Source organism: Haliotis cracherodii, unplaced genomic scaffold (assembly GCF_022045235.1).
Source record: "Haliotis cracherodii isolate W230 unplaced genomic scaffold, xgHalCrac1.p SCAF_6, whole genome shotgun sequence".
In the NCBI taxonomy this organism is placed as follows: domain Eukaryota; kingdom Metazoa; phylum Mollusca; class Gastropoda; order Lepetellida; family Haliotidae; genus Haliotis; species Haliotis cracherodii.
The window spans coordinates 33,587,863-33,605,873 of NW_027266319.1; the positions used below are offsets into that span (position 1 = coordinate 33,587,863).

Below are 18,011 nucleotides of genomic sequence, written 5' to 3' on the forward strand. Positions count from 1 at the left end.
TGCAATATCTTGAATGGACTGTGTAAGATGTGGCAGAGGTACGGTGCCAGCCGCGTGGAACTCGGGTAAGAGAGCGTATTATAAACTCACTGAGTCAAAGTTTTGCTGTTAACACTCAGCTAAGTTTTTGACAGGCCATCAAGGTTTTGGCGGGAATTATCCCTGTCAAGATGAATGCTGCCGAAAAGAAGGTTTTGCTGTTGTTATCATTCGAGTATATTGTGTATTGTCATGTTGAGAAGGTAGCGTTCGGGTTTGGCAAGGACTGGAGCGGAGATTGGCTGCAGACGAGGCTCCAGCCTTGCGCCTTCAATGCTATTCGGTAAGTGTTGGATAGCGAGGATTCCCGTTCCTATATCAACTTTCTTGAGGCCGTACATTCAAAGGCAGGACACAAGACTGGTGGTTTCTTGCAGTCTGATTGGCTAAATTACATCAAACTCAAACAAAGTTTGATGAGAAGTGTTCCGTCCAAGTCCGTCAAAAACGTTGTTAAAGGTAGGTTGCCCTATCTAAAACTTGGTCAAAATGGACTTTGATAGTGTAACGGGAACTTAAGGTAAGGTTCGCTCAGTTTTCCTTCGGGCTGCCCACGTGGCTGTGCTAAAGTTAACCTCTGAGAACGTTTCCAAATTCAATTTAGCTCGGTTAAGTCTACAGGTAACCTTGCTCTACCCCCATGTGTAGTGTTATAAAGCATAGTTTTGTCCTTAACTATTATAGTTAAAGCACGAGGACGCTTGAGTCCCAGTGCTTTGACGTTATAATAGTTCACTGAGTTAGCTGGAACACAGAATATTATATTCTTTCACTCAATTAGCAAGGAATCATGAAGTCAACACTGCCATGGAGAGAAACTTCTTTTATTCAGAGCAATTGTCAAAACATGGAATGTAAAGTTAGTTATAAGTTAATTTGCGAGAACATAATTGTTAATTGACACCCATGGTTCTGGATGCACTAAGCCACAACAAACTGGATACTTCCTTGATGGTATCCCAGCAACCATTCTAGATAACCATGGTGTTGAAATATCTGCTGTGATAATATTTAAGTCCATAAGGGACTCTTGTCATTTCAAAATGATCACAATCTGAAATGATCTTTTGACCAAAAAAGGTATAAATTTGTTGTCCCATTGTCACATCATTTTTCTAAAATTAATATTTTCATATTTCAAAGCGTACATCATGTACATAGAAAAATGTAACACAGTATCTAAATATGGGTTTTTGCATTGAGATTGATGAATGAAATAAGACATATTAAAGGATTTCTTCGAAGTGGCCCATCAGAGATATGTGCAATGGATACAAACCGTCACACGCAAGGTTTTCAGATGTAGGTGAGGCAGTAAGCATGTTTTTTCACACTTGTATGTTCTGGCAAATGGAACATAATCTCATGAATGTTTTTTTCCCCATATCTATAACATGCTTGTCAAGTATTTTAACAGGGTCAAGATGTTGGTTCGTCAACAAACTGCTAGAAAAGGTACCTGCCATAAGTTGTTGATTTGTGAAAATTGTTTTTTTCATTACACATGGTTATGAATCAGCTGTCTCAAATGTGGCTGTTTTTCCTTAATAGCTGAGAATGTTAACACTTCAATGCCAAAATGACCACACAAAGTAGATTGTAATGAAAAGGGAAGTAACTCACAGTTGCCTTGGGCAACAATGGAGTAGTGACACTGCTGGCCTATCCCTTAGCATATAAGTGTGTAGAAAATGACTGATTTTCAGAAGTCACATGTCTGATTGTGTTGTGTAATGTTATAGTCACCTGAACTAGAGAAATCAGTGACCCCAGTGGATTCCCCACAATCCTGGCTTAGATGACCAAACCTGGGATTAAAACAACCCAGTTCAGTCACTTGTTTCTGTCATTCATATATTTATATTCCACCCTCACAACCATACTCTTTAGAGATCATTTTTTATTTAGACCATGAAACCTATGGTGTTCATCCATACAAACCACTGATGAAAAAAAACAAACCCCCAAAACCCCAACTTCAATAAAAAAAATCTTGACTGTTGTGGGTGCTGGGTTTTTTTTTAAACACTGTGGCTATGAATGAGCTTCTTCTCAAATTGTGTCTTATAAGTTGTTTCTTGAAGATAATTGCCTGGGTCGACTTGCACAAAACAATCTTAGCATTAAGATGATCATAACTCCCATACTTTAACATAGGCTTACGATAGTCTTAGCACTAAGATCGCTTTGTGCAAGTGGGCCCTGGTTTTCAAATAGCAACTATTTGCATCCATTACACACAGCTCTGTTAAGTGTCCTTTACTCATTCACATTGACAGTGATCGTCTTGCCCTTGGGGTCGTCGAATCTGTCCATCGTGCTCAGCTGGGAGATCATGTACATGCCTACGAACAGGATGACAGTGAAAATTCCAACAGGGACAAGTCCCATCCAGATCGGAATGGTGAAGAACCCCACACAATCCCAAGCCTCTGAGAACTGGTCGTTCCTCACACCAAATGGCTGAAACTGTTAATGAAGAGCAATTAATTAGTAGACATCTTACAGTTTATCGCATTATACATCAGGCCTACCAAAGAAACCAACAGAAGGCTCCCAAATTATGGAATATTACACACTTTGAATAGAAATAGCCACAGCAAAGACACAAGCGGTAAATCACAAGGACCATAATAAATGGTTACACGCAGAGTTATTTACAGTGTCAGGTTCCACTGCAAATGTGCCAGGTTCGTATCATTACGATGCAAATGTTATGGGGATTGTGTCTTTGTTATTAGTTTGGCTTTTTCTATGTAAAGTGTGTACCTTCTGCTGGTTTTCTTTGGAAGGCTTGAACATGCTAAAAAGTTAAATTCGAATAAAGCAGAAAAAAGTGTTAAATCATAAACTAGAAAAAAGTGTGAAATCTCAGCTATAAATTTTGAAATTAGTGTTTGTGATTAATATAACATTTATGTTAGTATGATGATTTTCAGTAAATGCATATGAAAAACAAACTGACATTGAAAATTTGAGCATCTAAGTACCATCCTCCCTACCTATGTTTGACGCTCACAAGAACATGAACTTACCTGCATCCCATCAAATTTAAGCAGAGCATATTCCTTGCTTTCTTTCGTCATGTTCTTGGGATACAGTGTTAGGTCGGAACAGTGGTAGGAGAATATTGGGGGCATGGCCATCTCTGTGTCCTTCAAGCTCATGTCCTGTTCGTCGACGATTACTTTGTTGTTGGTGGTATTGGTGACACTGAGGGTGAAATTGACAGCCACCCATCTGTCTACTCTCTTCTCAGCAGTGAACCTGTAACCATGGTAACAAGACATTTGACATACTCATCTCACTTGATCAAACACAGTTTTGATTGATTAAAGCACAAGCAACACAACTTTGATACATTTTAACATGTCATACTGTTAGTGGAAAATCAATGACATGCAATCTCTATCAGAGGTGTAACGATACGCCGTGGCTGCAATACATACATATCCCCGTACTAGAGGTGTGATATGATTCGTATCCTGATACAGTCATTATATTTCGTAAGTTTTTGCAGGTGAATTATTTGTATTTAAATTGTGAGATCGAAGATGGGACAGTCTAGGGCAGAAACAAATAGGCTAGAGGGCAGTGTAAACGTTATGCTATTTATAGCCAACGGCAAATACTATGGTATCTGTGCAAGCTGGATGTTGAAAGTTTGTTATTATTCACATGGGTTTACACTAATATTACTTGTGATGTAGTGTATGATACGTACAGTTACAAATCGTTGTATGGTATTGCAGTCCCCATACTGGGATACAATACTATATCGCTGCACTGTTACACCACTTATATCAATCATGTTAATACAGGCAGTTAATTGTTTGAACAAATTTGTCTCATTTTGTATACTGATCTTAAAGAGTATTGATTAATAAATTTGCTTTTATTTGCATGGAGTAAAATTGAAGATGGGGGGTGTATGGGGGGGGGGGGGGGGGGGGGGGGGAGAGAGAGAGAGAAAGAGATTGGATGAGGAGGAGAGGGGGGTGGTGGTATTAATTATAATATATAAGTTAAAAACTAGAAAATTTAATAAAGATATCTTTGCTTACCTGAACATGACATTAAAGTTCGACTCAGTAGTGGTGTTGGAGGTAGCTTTAGAAGTTTCCAACTGGAACCTGAGAGCATAAAAACAAACACACATCACTGATTCCAGTTAATGTTAAACACAGAGCTTCAGTGGCCTAGCATTTTAACACACGTATGCATGCCCGCACAGGTCGCAAAATAAGTGCAATTATCTTGAAAAGTGACGTTAACCCCATATCACCTCACATTTCATCTTGCCTCGATTGGTAAATTCTATGTGCACACATACAGAGTATTTAATTTTATTATTACTGAATATATCCTGATACTTCTGAGTCGATATATCAATAACAGAATCACCTATCAATGACACCTCTAGAACCAAACTCTGGTCTTTCTCGCACATCACACTAACATTAAGCTGTGTTATAACTGAAAAATGATTCAAAATGGTGTCTAACCCGACAGGTTTTTCTCATATAGACAACATAACAACAACGTACATGGCTGTGTTGTTGCTCCAGGAAGACTCATTGTATCTGAGAAATTCCTTTTCTTTGGGGAATTCAATGACTGTCCGAATGTCATTGGCCTTGTCTGCCATTGGCTGCACAACCACCACCTTGATACCGCGACTGTAGAAGTACATCTCCCCAGTAACATTGATGAAGATGCCAGTTACGTTGTCAGGAGTTTCCAACAGATGGCGACCTTTGAATGTTGCCTTGGTGTCCTGATTAAAAGAAATAACATCAGAATCATAAAGTGACACAAATTGCTTGGGCTGTATACCACAAGGAGATTTGTCATTTATGATAGAGGAGGAATGGGTCAGGAGAGATCAAGGTGTGTGTGTATTTGCGTGATGAAAGAAATGACACAGCAAAAGTGTGTGTATGAATGTGTGTTCTGCCAAACTTTATCTCAACAATAACTTATAAATTATGAATGTGAACATTATTTAGGGACTGGTAATTTATGAGAGAGAGAGAGAGAGAGAGAGAGAGAGAGAGAGAGAGAGAGAGAGAGAGAGAGAGAGAGAGAGAGAGCAAGTCCATAAATCCTGAGATTGTCTAACGATACTCAACATAATCCTAATCCCACAATTGCGCATTCAAATTAAAATGACAATAGTTCTTCCTTTTCACTTTTAACACTGGAAGTAACTTGTTGACTTGTCTCTGACTTGTAGTAGTATTAAGTTAAGGATACCTGCTGAGGATACCTGCTGTGATGGTTGTGTGTTCACAGTGCAGCTCAAACTGTATTGGGAATGCTTTGATAACGAAATTTTAGTCAGGCTATTGGCAGTTTGAAGTCATGCACCTCATATACCAAAATGAAAATCTTCAAAGATACACCAGGTTATTATATCATACTAAAAGTGAATGAATTCCCTTTTCACATTGTGTCACCCCCTATAAGCATTGCTTCCTGGGGACCTGTTCTAACCCTGATGAGGGTGTAAAGATGAAGAGTCACATGAAAAAATATTCGTCTTTCATGGGAAACTGTGGATTCACTGTCACAAGCATAATGGATATTGTGCCAATATTGTACTAACCCGTTCTGCTCTCTCGCCTGTAAACAGTGCTGTGTATTCAATACTGCGCTTGTTAAGAGCTTTCACAATCTCTCCAACTTTCTCATCTTTAAAGGAAAGACAGAAATATTCTCAATTGATACATGTTGGATTCTAAAATCTGAAATATATTACACAACTTGTTAATTTTTCTCTAATAGTAAATATACACAATCTAATAAGGTGACATGCAAAAGTACATGTGACAGTTCCAATCTGCCTCAATTTCACTCATTTTGAGTGTGTCCATGTTTTATTAGCAGAAGACACTTACGATTAAGGGGAGATAATTTTCAGGGGGGCAACTCTTGTAAGAAAAGAAAAAAATAGTTCCGTCAATGTGTTATGTTCACTGCAGTGAAATATCCAGTGTTATGTTCACTGCAATGAAAATATCACTTTTCTCAAGTTCAGAAAACTGAAGTACATAACATAACATAACATGACATAACTATAGTTAACTTCTAAAGGGAGGGACATTAACAGGATACACATAATGTTGCCAAGAATAGTGCATGTCATGCATATTCATAAACACACCAAGATATTAAAATGTGATGACAATGGCATACAAAAGTGACTCGCCATTTGCCAACGTAACATATCACACTACCGGTACTTGTAATAGGCACAACTGGAAAAAGGGTTGGTCATTTATTAGGTTGAATATTCATAGTCATAACATATAGCAAAACCCTTAAATTTGGCAAATTTCTACATGTCCTTATGCTGTCTTTAACCTATTGGGCAGTTTGGCAAGAACAAAATGCTTCTAATGCTTTTTTACATTACATCTTGTGCTTTGGAATTAACACACCCAATAGGATTAATATGGGCTACAAGACATGCCGCTCGGCTGTCAGGGCTTAACATGAAGATGTAACAACAGCCTGTTACCATTCTTTGAAATCGCCCTCTCTTCATTCTTTTCCTGACCAGTGGATGGCAAGAGAACCATGATAAGATAACTCTTGTCTTTCTCTATTTTCAGCCCAGATACATGTTCAGGGCTGGTCACACTGTGCACTCGGCCCTTGAACTCCTTCATCAAACCATCAATGACAGCTTTAGGAGAGTGTACTGCAGGCAGGTTCACAGAGAAGTGGTCATCCATAAGAGTCTGAAGGAAGGAGCATGTATAAATTAACATGTGTTCGACATGACATGGTGAGGAGTGGGTGAGTTTAACACAACTTTAATCAGTATTTCAATAGAGTTACATTGTGACGTGTCACATTAATTTTTGGATGAAAATCCTTAAGTGACACAGGTCATGCTCAGAGATGTTTACCACTTCAACAGAGTAAGGTCTTAATAATAAATAATAATTTCCTGTTCACAGAGACAAGCATGAACTAAAGAAAAGATGACAAATACAATGACAATTGCTATAAGGAATATATCGTTTAACTTAACTATATGTCATAAAAGCAGTCCTTAAATCATTGTCACATTGCCTTTGGAAATCTTTCATTTGACATGAAGAATTGTGTTTGTTTTAGTTAAGGAAAAAAAGCAATAAAACAAAAGATTGACGCACTAGGGTTATTATGATTATGGTGGTGTCAAATTTCTACAATATTCATTTTCCCCAACAGTATTCATGGTATTGTGTCAGATATATTTAAATACAATAATAAACATATTAGAGCACAGTTTCAAACCTTGATATTCTTGAATGCACCTCCATCACTGAATGGGTTGTAGACATCGGCATACTTGGAGAAATCTTCCATGTGGAGCTAAAAATAAATGTGTACTGGTAGTTCCACTACGGGTATTCAGATTGCTTCATTGTGTGACAGTACATCAGCACAGATTTGTTCTGTGTGCATAGGGATCCCATAGGATTCTACTGGTTAATGCTAACTTATAATTCTAACTTATAACAAATCATAATTATATTACAAGTGAAACAAATGTGTATCTGGAAACAAAACTTAAAGTGAATAATAGTAAAAAATTAGAATTATCAACTGACTATGATGAGTGTTTTAGGTCTCACAATATGACCGATAAGACAGAAAGGTAAACATTTTGAGAATATGGAAACCAACCTTGTCTTGTACAAATGCCACAACATTGTGTCCTTGTTTGCTTGTGAGTGGGGATATATACTTGTGGAGGAAAGTTTGACCATCGATACTGTTGCCAGCATATGTCTGTGGTAGATCACTTAAAGGCCTGAAGAGAGAAACATCAGAAAATCATTAAAATGACATGTCTGTAATCTTAGTTCAAAATTAAGCACTAACAAGGAGTATTCTTCCGCGTTTTCATAACTACAATGTCAAAAGATTTAGGTTATCCCTAGATTCAAATGATAGGAGCAAACCTCAAGCGACCCTCTTAGTTTGGAACACTGACAATACATAGACTGAAAATTAGATTGCATACATTAACATTATTGTACATAGCCGTTGTTCTCATCATGCTACTAGCTTACCATCTCTCTACTGATTGATATGGTGAAACAGCAGAGTTTGTGCACTAAGCCTTTGATGATGTGAACCATATCTGACATTTACAGATGTTTGTTATCATAGACATAATTGTAACAGCTCATACAGTTTTGCACATTGTTATCCAACAGCCAACAAGTACAACACTTTGATGTTCAGTCTGCAAGCATATGGCAGATTGTATATATTAATCATGTTAATAAGATAATTGTGATAAATGATCACTAGGTGCCACATGAAACTTTAATGAATTAGAAAAATACACTGTTAGGATTATCTGATCATTATTCATAAGTTTAATCATTATTAGTGATTACAAGGAACATGTTCATATTGCAAATGAAAACCAAACCCTAAAAACAACCCTATCTGCATGATTTGACAGAATCAATGGGATCAGTGGGCTATAAAAGCATGAATAGTAATGGTGGAAAGTTTGAAAATACCACCAACACGTCAAACGTTATTGAATAAACCTAGTCCAGACATTAGTCACCTAGTCAATGAGTTAATGGAAACGCAGAAGTCAAAGGACTAGTGACACTTCCTTGTGGACTATACAGCTTGGACTACGATTCTGCAGATCATTTCTGTTGAAAAGTGAAAATATAATACAAATGACTTTCTAACCATTTACCTGATGTATATTAATGAACACTATGAACCTTTGCCCATTGTATTCATTTACTTCGAATTACAAAACAAAAAAATTCTTATTCATTAGTCAGTGCGGCTTGTGATAACAACGCATCTTCAGGTGAAACGTATTGCCAAGTCCATGGCTTGTAAAACTTTGTGGTCGGAACACTCAGATAATAAAGGGCGATAAATACAAAGCCGTGATCATCAGTGACTACTGCATACCAAAATCACCGGGATCAGAGTTAGAAATGTGGGTCACCTTCAGGTACCTTATGGAAGTCACTGCCAGATGCAGTGGAATGTCAACAGGACATCACAGTTCGCCTACTAGTCGCGCCATGGACCATAACATCCGTCCAAAGAAATGCTCTAATTATTACACGATGATCATACAATCCTATTCTAAAGAGTGTTTTCTGTTAATAAACGCAGTAAGCATAGAGATAATGTTAGCCTGATCTTTGATTTTTCATAAATTTGACCATTCGATTCAGGAAGTGCATCAATTTTAATAATTACGGATCCTTTGATGACACGTTTAAGGTCCATATACACAAATAAAATGCGCCAGTTACATTACCTGGATTGTGACCACATTAAAACAGGCACTTTGTCAGCAGTGATTACTGCCAGGAACGTGAAAGCCACCACAGTCTGTATCGTCGACATCATCATATTCGCCATCTTGCTGCTTATGACCGATCACGTGGATATGGTCACATGATCAAAATCTCGCAGGCCGAACGAGAAGAGACCGAGATCTTCCTTTTACGCCATTACCCATCAACATGGGTGAGTGTGTTGCCCACGTGGTTGAACATTTACTAAAAAATACACGTTTTGTTGGGAACATTGTCAAATGATAAACATGTTTAATAAAAGCAAATGTTTTATTCTACGTCTGGTTAACTTTTTGGCCATAATGACTAATATAAATCGACGTGTAGGTTGATTCACCGGGACATACTTGCAGTGCAAAGGCCGATGAGGCATGGTGAACATTAACTAGACTAGTCACCAATTTCCCAAATATGTTGATCATTCTTGAAACTTTAAGCGGGTGTATTTCTGAAAGCAGAGAGGTTTAAATTTGATCACATTTATTTGCATGTTTTAACGAGCATAAAACTCTACCCAGACGTTTGATTGCTTGTTAGGGCCGCCTGATCAGAACTATTTCAAGGATTTATGAAACATTCATATTTTTCAGGGGTTTACGGTTCATTTTCAAGGACATTACTGATTGATATCCGAAATGTACTGAAGATATCTTTAAAATCTGGTTTTTAATATAGAATGTCAAAAGTAACAAGCAGCATGAAAATGTCACAATGGCATTTGTATCGAGGAAAGATCACCATTGTAGCTTCCAACGTCAACTAAATAACATCAGCCTATTGTTTTGAAAGTGACAGAAAAGGATAAGTGTTGTTTTTGTCCTTTCATCTGTATTGTAACACAGCATTACGTAGAATGGATGGAAATAATTTACACTGCCATTCCATGGGATGCAACAATACTGATCAAAGGTGTAAGAATGCTTGTTAGGGACTGGTTATTAATTAGGGTTTGGGGAAGAGAGACAGAGATTATATATCCACCCACACACACACCCTCCCTTTTTTATTGAAAACAGAACTATTCCTTCCCTTTTCTCTCCCCCCACACCCCTTCTTTCTCCTCACAGTGTCATATTTTCAGGCACTCAACCTCCCCAATCTCACCACCACCCCCCATAATGATTAGACCTTGGGCCCCCTAAAACTATCTGAGTCCTCAGCAGTCGAAATAGAAACACCTAGGTAATTAATGTTATTGTTAAGGTAACCAACAGGATCACTGTGACAGGAATAGAACTGATCATACAAAGTTTGCAGGAGTGATATGAAATGAGAATTCTTCAACAGGTTGGAACAATCAAATCAAAAGCAGAATAAATTTGATGGTATTTGATAGTATCAGTTGAAAAACATAACAGAAAACTGAAATTGAAAATGCAAGTTTTTCATAAGAATTCTTCTTTTGTTAACCAGGAAAGCCAAAGGGTCTTCGTACTGCACGAAAGATGCGCGACCATCGTCGTGACCAGAGATGGCACGACAAAGACTACAAGAAAGCCCATTTGGGAACCAGGTGGAAGGCTAACCCCTTCCAGGGGTCCTCACACGCCAAGGGCATTGTGCTGGAGAAAGTGTAAGTGAATGTCTTCTCTAGGGTTGTCTGATTCATCGATTCATTGTGAAATTACAGCTGACGGCACGATATGCTTAACAATGTATCAATTAATGTGTGTGTTAGAACAGCAATTGCTATATTTTGCAGTAACAGAGCTTAATAACTACTTGGGCTAGAATTACCTATCTTATGAAACAAAAGTTTTAAATGTGATTGCTTAAAAGTGAAAACAATCAGAACAAACCTAAATTAACCAGTCTTGCAAGTTGATAAACTCTTGTTAGCTGAGTCACATGAACATGGAGCTTTTCATGCAGGAGTTGAGAAAATTGAGTATTGCGATACATATATTGTGACTCGATAATTGCGCTGTGTTGATAAATGAGGTTAGCGTATCATGAAGCACCTAGTCTTCAGTTTGCTTAAATTGTTGCATTTGAGTGTGAGACTTTAGCCACTAATCCAAATCCAGTCTTGTAAAATTCAGCTCAGTTTAGTAAGCTCAGCTAATCATGTTCCATAGACTATACTAAAATGATGGGGTGAAATTCAGTCTAGTAGACTCAAAAGTTTTCAGTACAGATTTGCACTTGGATGTTCTCTTTTCACTGGTCACAAGACTCTGGGGAGAAATAAATCACAGCAATTAATTACATGTATTCATGCTGGACTGCTCGTGGCATTGAATTACTCTTGCTGTATTTTTTGTTGACAAATAACCAGTCAGAATAGAACAGGTCCTACTAGTACTAACATGAAATTTACTAGACTTTGACATTTTTCATGTGATTATTGTCTGTGACTGCATTGTGATTGAGGTGTCTTGTGTTGTGTAGACAACATGTATAATGTACCTTGATCATATAGTGTCTGTCAAAAAACTTCTGGCCTTTGAACAGTGATAGAAAGTGATAGTGGCACTAGTCCTATAGTCCTTGCCTAACTGCCCAACCGTAAAGGTATAAGTGCTAGTAGAAATAAGGTATAGGTATTAGAGGTTTAAAGTGAATCACAATATTTTGCATTCCCCAACGCCGTATTGCCATACGTATCACAATACATTGTATAATTCTAAAGTATTAATTCGGAAGCAATCTGATACATTAAGGTATGAACTGAAGTTCATAAATGGAACAAAACAAGATGCTAGTGCAACATAATGTTTACTCATTCAATAAATATGCAGCCATCTTTGGGCCCCGGATGCTTGCTCCTTGGCAGCGAAGACATTTGGCAAGCATAAAACATAAACACATGATAAAAATGCCAATTTCAAATCACCACATATATTAAGTATGAAAATATGATATTGTGATACGTATCGTGGAAATGATGAACCTCAATTTACTGATATGCTGTTAATACCTCACACACTAAGTAGAAATATGCCATTTTAATGCTGTTGCTATTTGTTATCATTTTCATAAGTACTAGTGGACTAAACATGCTAGTTTCTATCGCTGGCCTTAATATCTTGGCATAATTTTCAATAAAGTTTAGTAGTATTATTGGACTTTCTAGGGTGAGCATGCCTGAAGTCAGACTGTTATTAAAATAATTTGTTTGTTTATTCTGTGACTGTCTTTCAGTGGCGTTGAGGCTAAGCAGCCTAACTCTGCCATCAGGAAGTGCGTGAGAGTGCAGCTCATCAAGAACGGAAAGAAGATCACAGCCTTCGTCCCCAATGACGGTTGCCTCAACTTCATTGAAGTAAGTTCATTAAAATATCACTTTGACCTGCAGTAATAGTTACTTTTGTAATCTTGTGTAAGGATGAATTCTGTAGAACATGGACTATCTTGTACATCATTCATATTCCATGTGTTAAATCTGATCAATTATTATCAGTAAACTGGACCCTTTACCTACAAGGGTTGTTACAATTCACTCACATATCTGGTGAATTGTTTATTATCAATACTCGAATCGAAACCCTTTTAACCAAATATTTACTAATTTTCACCAAAACAGTTTTAATAAATGAAAACCAAAATATCTGTTTGGCAATCTATGACAAAAAAATAAGTCATTTAATGTCTATATCTACCAGCTATGCACACATGCTCATAACCAGAGTGTGTAATAGCAGGACAAACTTGCGCTGGTCGCAAGGGCATCTAAATGGATCAGTTATGGGTAGTCACTGAATTATCTCTGTGGTCGTATTTAGGCCATGCTTACAATGTTTCACATCTGGTAGCCTCTAAATGTTTCACTTTTCTTTTAAATACCCAAATGCAGTAGTATACTTTAACTTTGATTTGCCAAATAAAATATCTTGTTGCTAATTTGTTGAAGCCCAGTCTGTCCTCACTGTGGGGGCACGTGTGTGTAAACCAAATGTGTAACTCGTCATTGTTAATGTTTACAGGAAAACGACGAGGTTCTGGTAGCTGGATTCGGAAGAAAAGGTCACGCTGTGGGAGATATCCCCGGTGTACGTTTCAAGATCGTGAAAGTGGCCAACACCTCCCTATGGGCTCTGTTCAAGGGAAAGAAGGAGCGACCACGATCATAGACACTGATGTGAATGTAAAGAAAATAAACATGTAAAATCAATGATTGTGTATATTTTGTTACAGATGATTTTATTTCATTCCTGGTTGGTTTGTTGTTTAACGCCGCACTCAGCAATATTCCAGCTATATGACCGCGATCTGTAAATAATCAAGTCTGGACGAGACAATCCAGTCATTGATATCATGGGCAATTTTCCCAATTGCGAGGATCAATGACATGCATTAACCAAGTCAGCATGTCTGACCAACCGAACCCGTTAGTTGCCTCTTATGACTGATAGGACCATGTCTGTTGTCAAGTGGATATAGCATCGGTGGTTTGATCCTTGGACATGTCATAGCAAAACATGATACTTCTTGTTATCCTGGCTGGGGGTCAGCATTTATTGGACAAAACAAGGACAAGCCAGTATGATGTGTCTGAGTGGAGAGTCTATGTTCAACTTTGGCATGTTTATGGTATCTCCATGGCCTAGCACTATAAAAGAGGCATTAGTCCAGACAAGCACAAGCAGCCACACTCCCATGCAGGTCAGTTATGTAGGAAATGGACACCATATGGTGAAGTAAAGCCACCGTTAGGTCTCGGTATCCCCTGCTTGTTACAAATGAGGATTAGGTGGCTACAGTGTGTCACATGGTTGATTGTATGGCACTAGTAGTGTGAATTGTTGCTCATGACCAGCAATATTCCAACTGTTTAACAGTGATCTGAATAATCCACAATGCAGTTATTGACATCACATTTGGGATCACTATTTGGATTCAATGACAGGCTTCAACCAAGTCAGTGAGTCTGATGGTTAGACACACCTTACCACAAGCATGGGTTGGTGAAGACCAATTAACTTCAAGGCCACTGATTGACCTGGTCAAAGCATGATTATTCACAGGCTGCCATGATATAGTTTAAATATTGCTGATGGTGGCTTCATACAACGTTCCTGCTTCTGGTCACCAACAATATGCCTCATAATCTTGTATGAGAAGTTGGATTACTATCTTCAAAATCAACCTGTATATGTTGTGTGGTAAATGATACAGGCCATTATGTATCTTGTAGTTGAAAGATCGCCTCCATGATCTAGTAGTAGAGGTTCCGCATGGAGAGTGGAAGGTTGGGGGTTTGCTCCCTGGCCACATCAAACCAAAGGACATTAATAGATGGTACTTGTTACCCTGCCTGGCGCTAGGCTTCAGGGGCTAAAACAAGGACTTGACTCGGATTCTGTATACTGTGAGTGGAGTATTCTTGTTAAACTGAGGCATGGTATCTAAGTGGGCTAGCGCTAAAATCGGCATTACAAGTTGCCACACACTTGGTGCAATAAACAATCTTGAAGGTGTTAAACCCCATTTCACCTCACCTCTTGTAGTATGTATGTTTTTCAATCGCTCCTAGCTAAGTTCAAGTAATATGACATCAAAAATGCATTTCTAATATTGTACCCCATCTTCCCGAGGCAAGGGAGTAAACTGACTCTAAAAGTACTGGACTTTCATAGTCAGTTAACTCCCATGCCTCGGGAAGATGATTGAACCTTTGTTGAGAATCATTAGATAGTGATTAATTGAATAGAATCCCCCCCCCCCCCCTCCCACCCCCCCCCCCCCACCCCAATTCAAACCAAAATATGTGGATAAAAGATTTCTGTCAAGGAAAGACAAAGTATTTTATTTCTTTCATTTTCACATCTTTGAGTTCGACCCACAAATAAAACCAGAACACAATCTTGCTTAAACGTGTTTTTATTTATGATACCTCCAGGTCACTGAAGAGATCTAACTGGATTTCTGAAAGGAAGAATAAATCCCTTATACCCGCCTCGAAGCAAAAAGCCGCACGCTTTTTCCAGTCAAAGCCACGTGACATAGCTCAAGAAACCCTAAGCTCAATCGAACAGCTGTTTTCTGACAATTTTCAATCTGGTTTTGGCAGATAAACATGTCGGCAAGATAAATTCATTGTATCACTCGGGGTACATGTGCTTTTTATACGTTCCGCTTCAGGTATAAAACTAAACGCGGGACGCATGGAATCACATGTACCCCGAGTGATACTGCTACAACTTATAATGTACAATTCATTTGGTACCAATGATGGCACAGCCTCCGTGGTGAAGTGTGTAGAGCATATATATCGGAGAGCAGAGTTGGTCGTTCGATCATCTGGCCGTGCCATACCAAAAGACGTTAAAATATTCCAAGCTTGACTCGGGGCATTAAGGGGATAAAACAAGGACTGGCTTGCTAAATCATGTTGTGGCTGGCTGAATCATATATCCACGTGAAACTGTCGCATGATAAAACACACACGTACAAAATAAGTGCACATGACTGTAAAAGTGCAACAATCTTGAACGCGACGTTAACCCCCATTACACCCCATCTCATTACAGATCGAATACGGTAGCTTGATAAGCTGAAGGCGTTGTACAGACTTGCCAGACTGACGGCTCCAACTGGTTCCTATTACCTGGGATTTGTTGCGTATGGGCTCTACCTGAAGTGAAATTTGTGAATGCTGTAAGCAATAATACAGCTTCTTAAGGCACACTCCGTCGCAGTGGTGACTCAGCATAACACCACTGCCACAGGCTAATTTGCATATCACGTGACCGGACTTTTCTCTTGTTTGTAAACAAACGCGCTTTTTCAGAAATCAGTATAGAACGGACTAATGCAAGTATTTGGGGGCGCTTTACATATTGTTTTGCATAACTATATAGATATGCTACTATAACTGCGACAGTGAGTTGCATGACAATATATATTTATGCATCAAAGTGACCGTTTCGCTAGCTCTCCGTTGGGCTTCGATGACAGCACGTGGAGCCGTACAACCAATGTAAACATAGGATAACTACGCTAAAACAAGTAGATATTTACGTATTTGCATACTTTCTCAATGAAAGTTAACCTTTCCTTGACATTTGTTTATGAAAATGTGTAGACTTGTCAAACATGAAACGGATGAAAAGCATATGCAATATCTTGAATGGACTGTGAAAGATGTGACGAATCGTCACATGGCGCTGGCCAGTGGCAGAGGTACTATGCTAGCTGGCTGCCGGCCGCATGGAACTCTGGGTAGGAGAGTGCTTCATAAGGGTACCTACTCCACGAGCACCGGGTATTAAGAACCTACTTGGCAGTGTCTGACGCCTCGTGATTTTGCAGTATCCAATCCTGTATTAGCCTTATGAATATTGTTTTTCTTCAGATCCAATCCCATGCACATGGGTTTTACTAAAGTGGAAAGCGTTTTCGGCCTGCGTGGCTTTGGGTTTTACGCTACATCAAACTGGTAATACTGTTCCTAGCTGCATGAAACAACTCTTGTACTCACTGGGGACCGTATCAGTTAGAAACGTTTGACGTCCTGATCCACCAGTGTCGATCTAGAGTATCACTTGCAAATGTGCCGTGCTCTCAAATAAGCCACAGTGGGTAACGACTGCCTCTGCAAAACCGGAAATTGGACGGTAGCAACGACCATTTTCTCGCTGGACAGTGAATAAAAATGTGATTTCACCCGAGCACATGAAGCATGATTTAGGCAATTGAACGGAAAGGGTCGAATAGGTCACGGACACTCACGAAGGAACGGGTAAGTATAAGTGACTTTAGCCTGCGGACACTCACGAGTGATCCCGATGCCATTTGGAATACTCCTCCCATTCCGTAACCTACAAGATACTGAGTGCTGAGGAGGGAGCCGATATGGCGCGAATGGTTCCAAGCGTCAAACTTTAAATTCATGGGAACGCATGAATGACAGGATTTAATAAATACGGTTTTTTTTCTATAAACTTCCGTGTGAAAAACTGAGTTTTCTGAAGTTGAGAAAAGTGATAATTTCATTGCAGTGAAACATCACTTGATATTTCTCAGCAGTGAACATAACACTTAATATTTCACTGAAGTGAACATAACCCTTTGGCGGAACTATTGTCATACGAGAGTTACCGCCCCTTAAATTGTCTCTCTTTATCGTAAGTGTCAAGCCCTTTCGCTCCTACTTTTCAAGAATATTTTTTGTTGAAGTTGATTTTGTATATAATCGCATTTAAATGTACGATAAAGAATTTTCGTGACCGTAAATATTTTTTTTATACTTTTGTTTATGTTTTTTAAGATTTTGCAAACACGAAACGTTTAAAGTCGCAATTACAAGTGGTGGTGAACCGTCCCTGTGTGTTAGTTTGTGAAAGGAACCCTCGGTATCGGGGAATGATTGGAAACATACGATCGAGGCATACTTATATTGTAATCTAGGCTTTGATAAACACTGGCTTCTAATGTAATCAAGCTGGCAAGTGGTGTTTTGTAACCGTAAGAAATACACAAGAGCTTTCTCTTCAATTTGCCTCTGGGTAAAAAAGCAAGACTATTCAAGTCGGTTTACTCTGCGCAGCGCTTGCCTTGTCCGCTTCACTGTGCGGAGCTCTATTGTTTTGGTTTGAGAACTGAATCGGGCCAATCTCATTAAAATCAGATCTTAGTTCTCGCTATGCTAAACAAAGTAGCGGTAGCGAAAACTAAGAT

General features: G+C 38.7%; 2 protein-coding genes across 2 annotated transcripts; one reads left to right on the forward strand and one right to left on the reverse strand.

The window, feature by feature from the left end:
* Positions 1-847: 847 nt before the first annotated feature.
* Positions 848-9,469, reverse strand: LOC139445602 (V-type proton ATPase subunit S1-like). The gene is made up of 9 exons (XM_071226761.1): positions 9,350-9,469; positions 7,723-7,849; positions 7,330-7,407; positions 6,563-6,785; positions 5,648-5,733; positions 4,587-4,816; positions 4,104-4,172; positions 3,075-3,306; positions 848-2,508 (listed from the first exon to the last, which is right to left on the reverse strand). The coding sequence occupies exons 1-9, from the start codon at positions 9,451-9,453 to the stop codon at positions 2,299-2,301; spliced, it is 1,359 nt and encodes a 452-aa protein (XP_071082862.1). The 5' UTR covers positions 9,454-9,469; the 3' UTR covers positions 848-2,298.
* Positions 9,470-9,514: 45 nt separating this feature from the next.
* Positions 9,515-13,503, forward strand: LOC139445650 (small ribosomal subunit protein uS12). The gene is made up of 4 exons (XM_071226839.1): positions 9,515-9,561; positions 10,803-10,962; positions 12,534-12,654; positions 13,316-13,503. The coding sequence occupies exons 1-4, from the start codon at positions 9,558-9,560 to the stop codon at positions 13,460-13,462; spliced, it is 432 nt and encodes a 143-aa protein (XP_071082940.1). The 5' UTR covers positions 9,515-9,557; the 3' UTR covers positions 13,463-13,503.
* The last annotated feature ends 4,508 nt before the right edge of the window (positions 13,504-18,011 follow it).

What these genes read in the sequence shown, in the direction of transcription:
- LOC139445602 (XM_071226761.1), bottom strand. Translation starts at nt 9,453, where the DNA reads ATGGCGAATATGATGATGTCGACGATACAGACTGTGGTGGCTTTCACG. An exon ending in TTAATGTGGTCACAATCCAG is followed by an intron (nt 7,850 to 9,349) that starts GTAATGTAACTG and finishes TTCTCTCTTCAG; the next exon opens with GCCTTTAAGTGATCTACCAC. An exon ending in AACTTTAATGTCATGTTCAG is followed by an intron (nt 3,307 to 4,103) that starts GTAAGCAAAGAT and finishes CCATGGTTACAG; the next exon opens with GTTCACTGCTGAGAAGAGAG.
- LOC139445650 (XM_071226839.1), top strand. An exon ending in GGCATTGTGCTGGAGAAAGT is followed by an intron (nt 10,963 to 12,533) that starts GTAAGTGAATGT and finishes ACTGTCTTTCAG; the next exon opens with TGGCGTTGAGGCTAAGCAGC. An exon ending in GTTGCCTCAACTTCATTGAA is followed by an intron (nt 12,655 to 13,315) that starts GTAAGTTCATTA and finishes TAATGTTTACAG; the next exon opens with GAAAACGACGAGGTTCTGGT.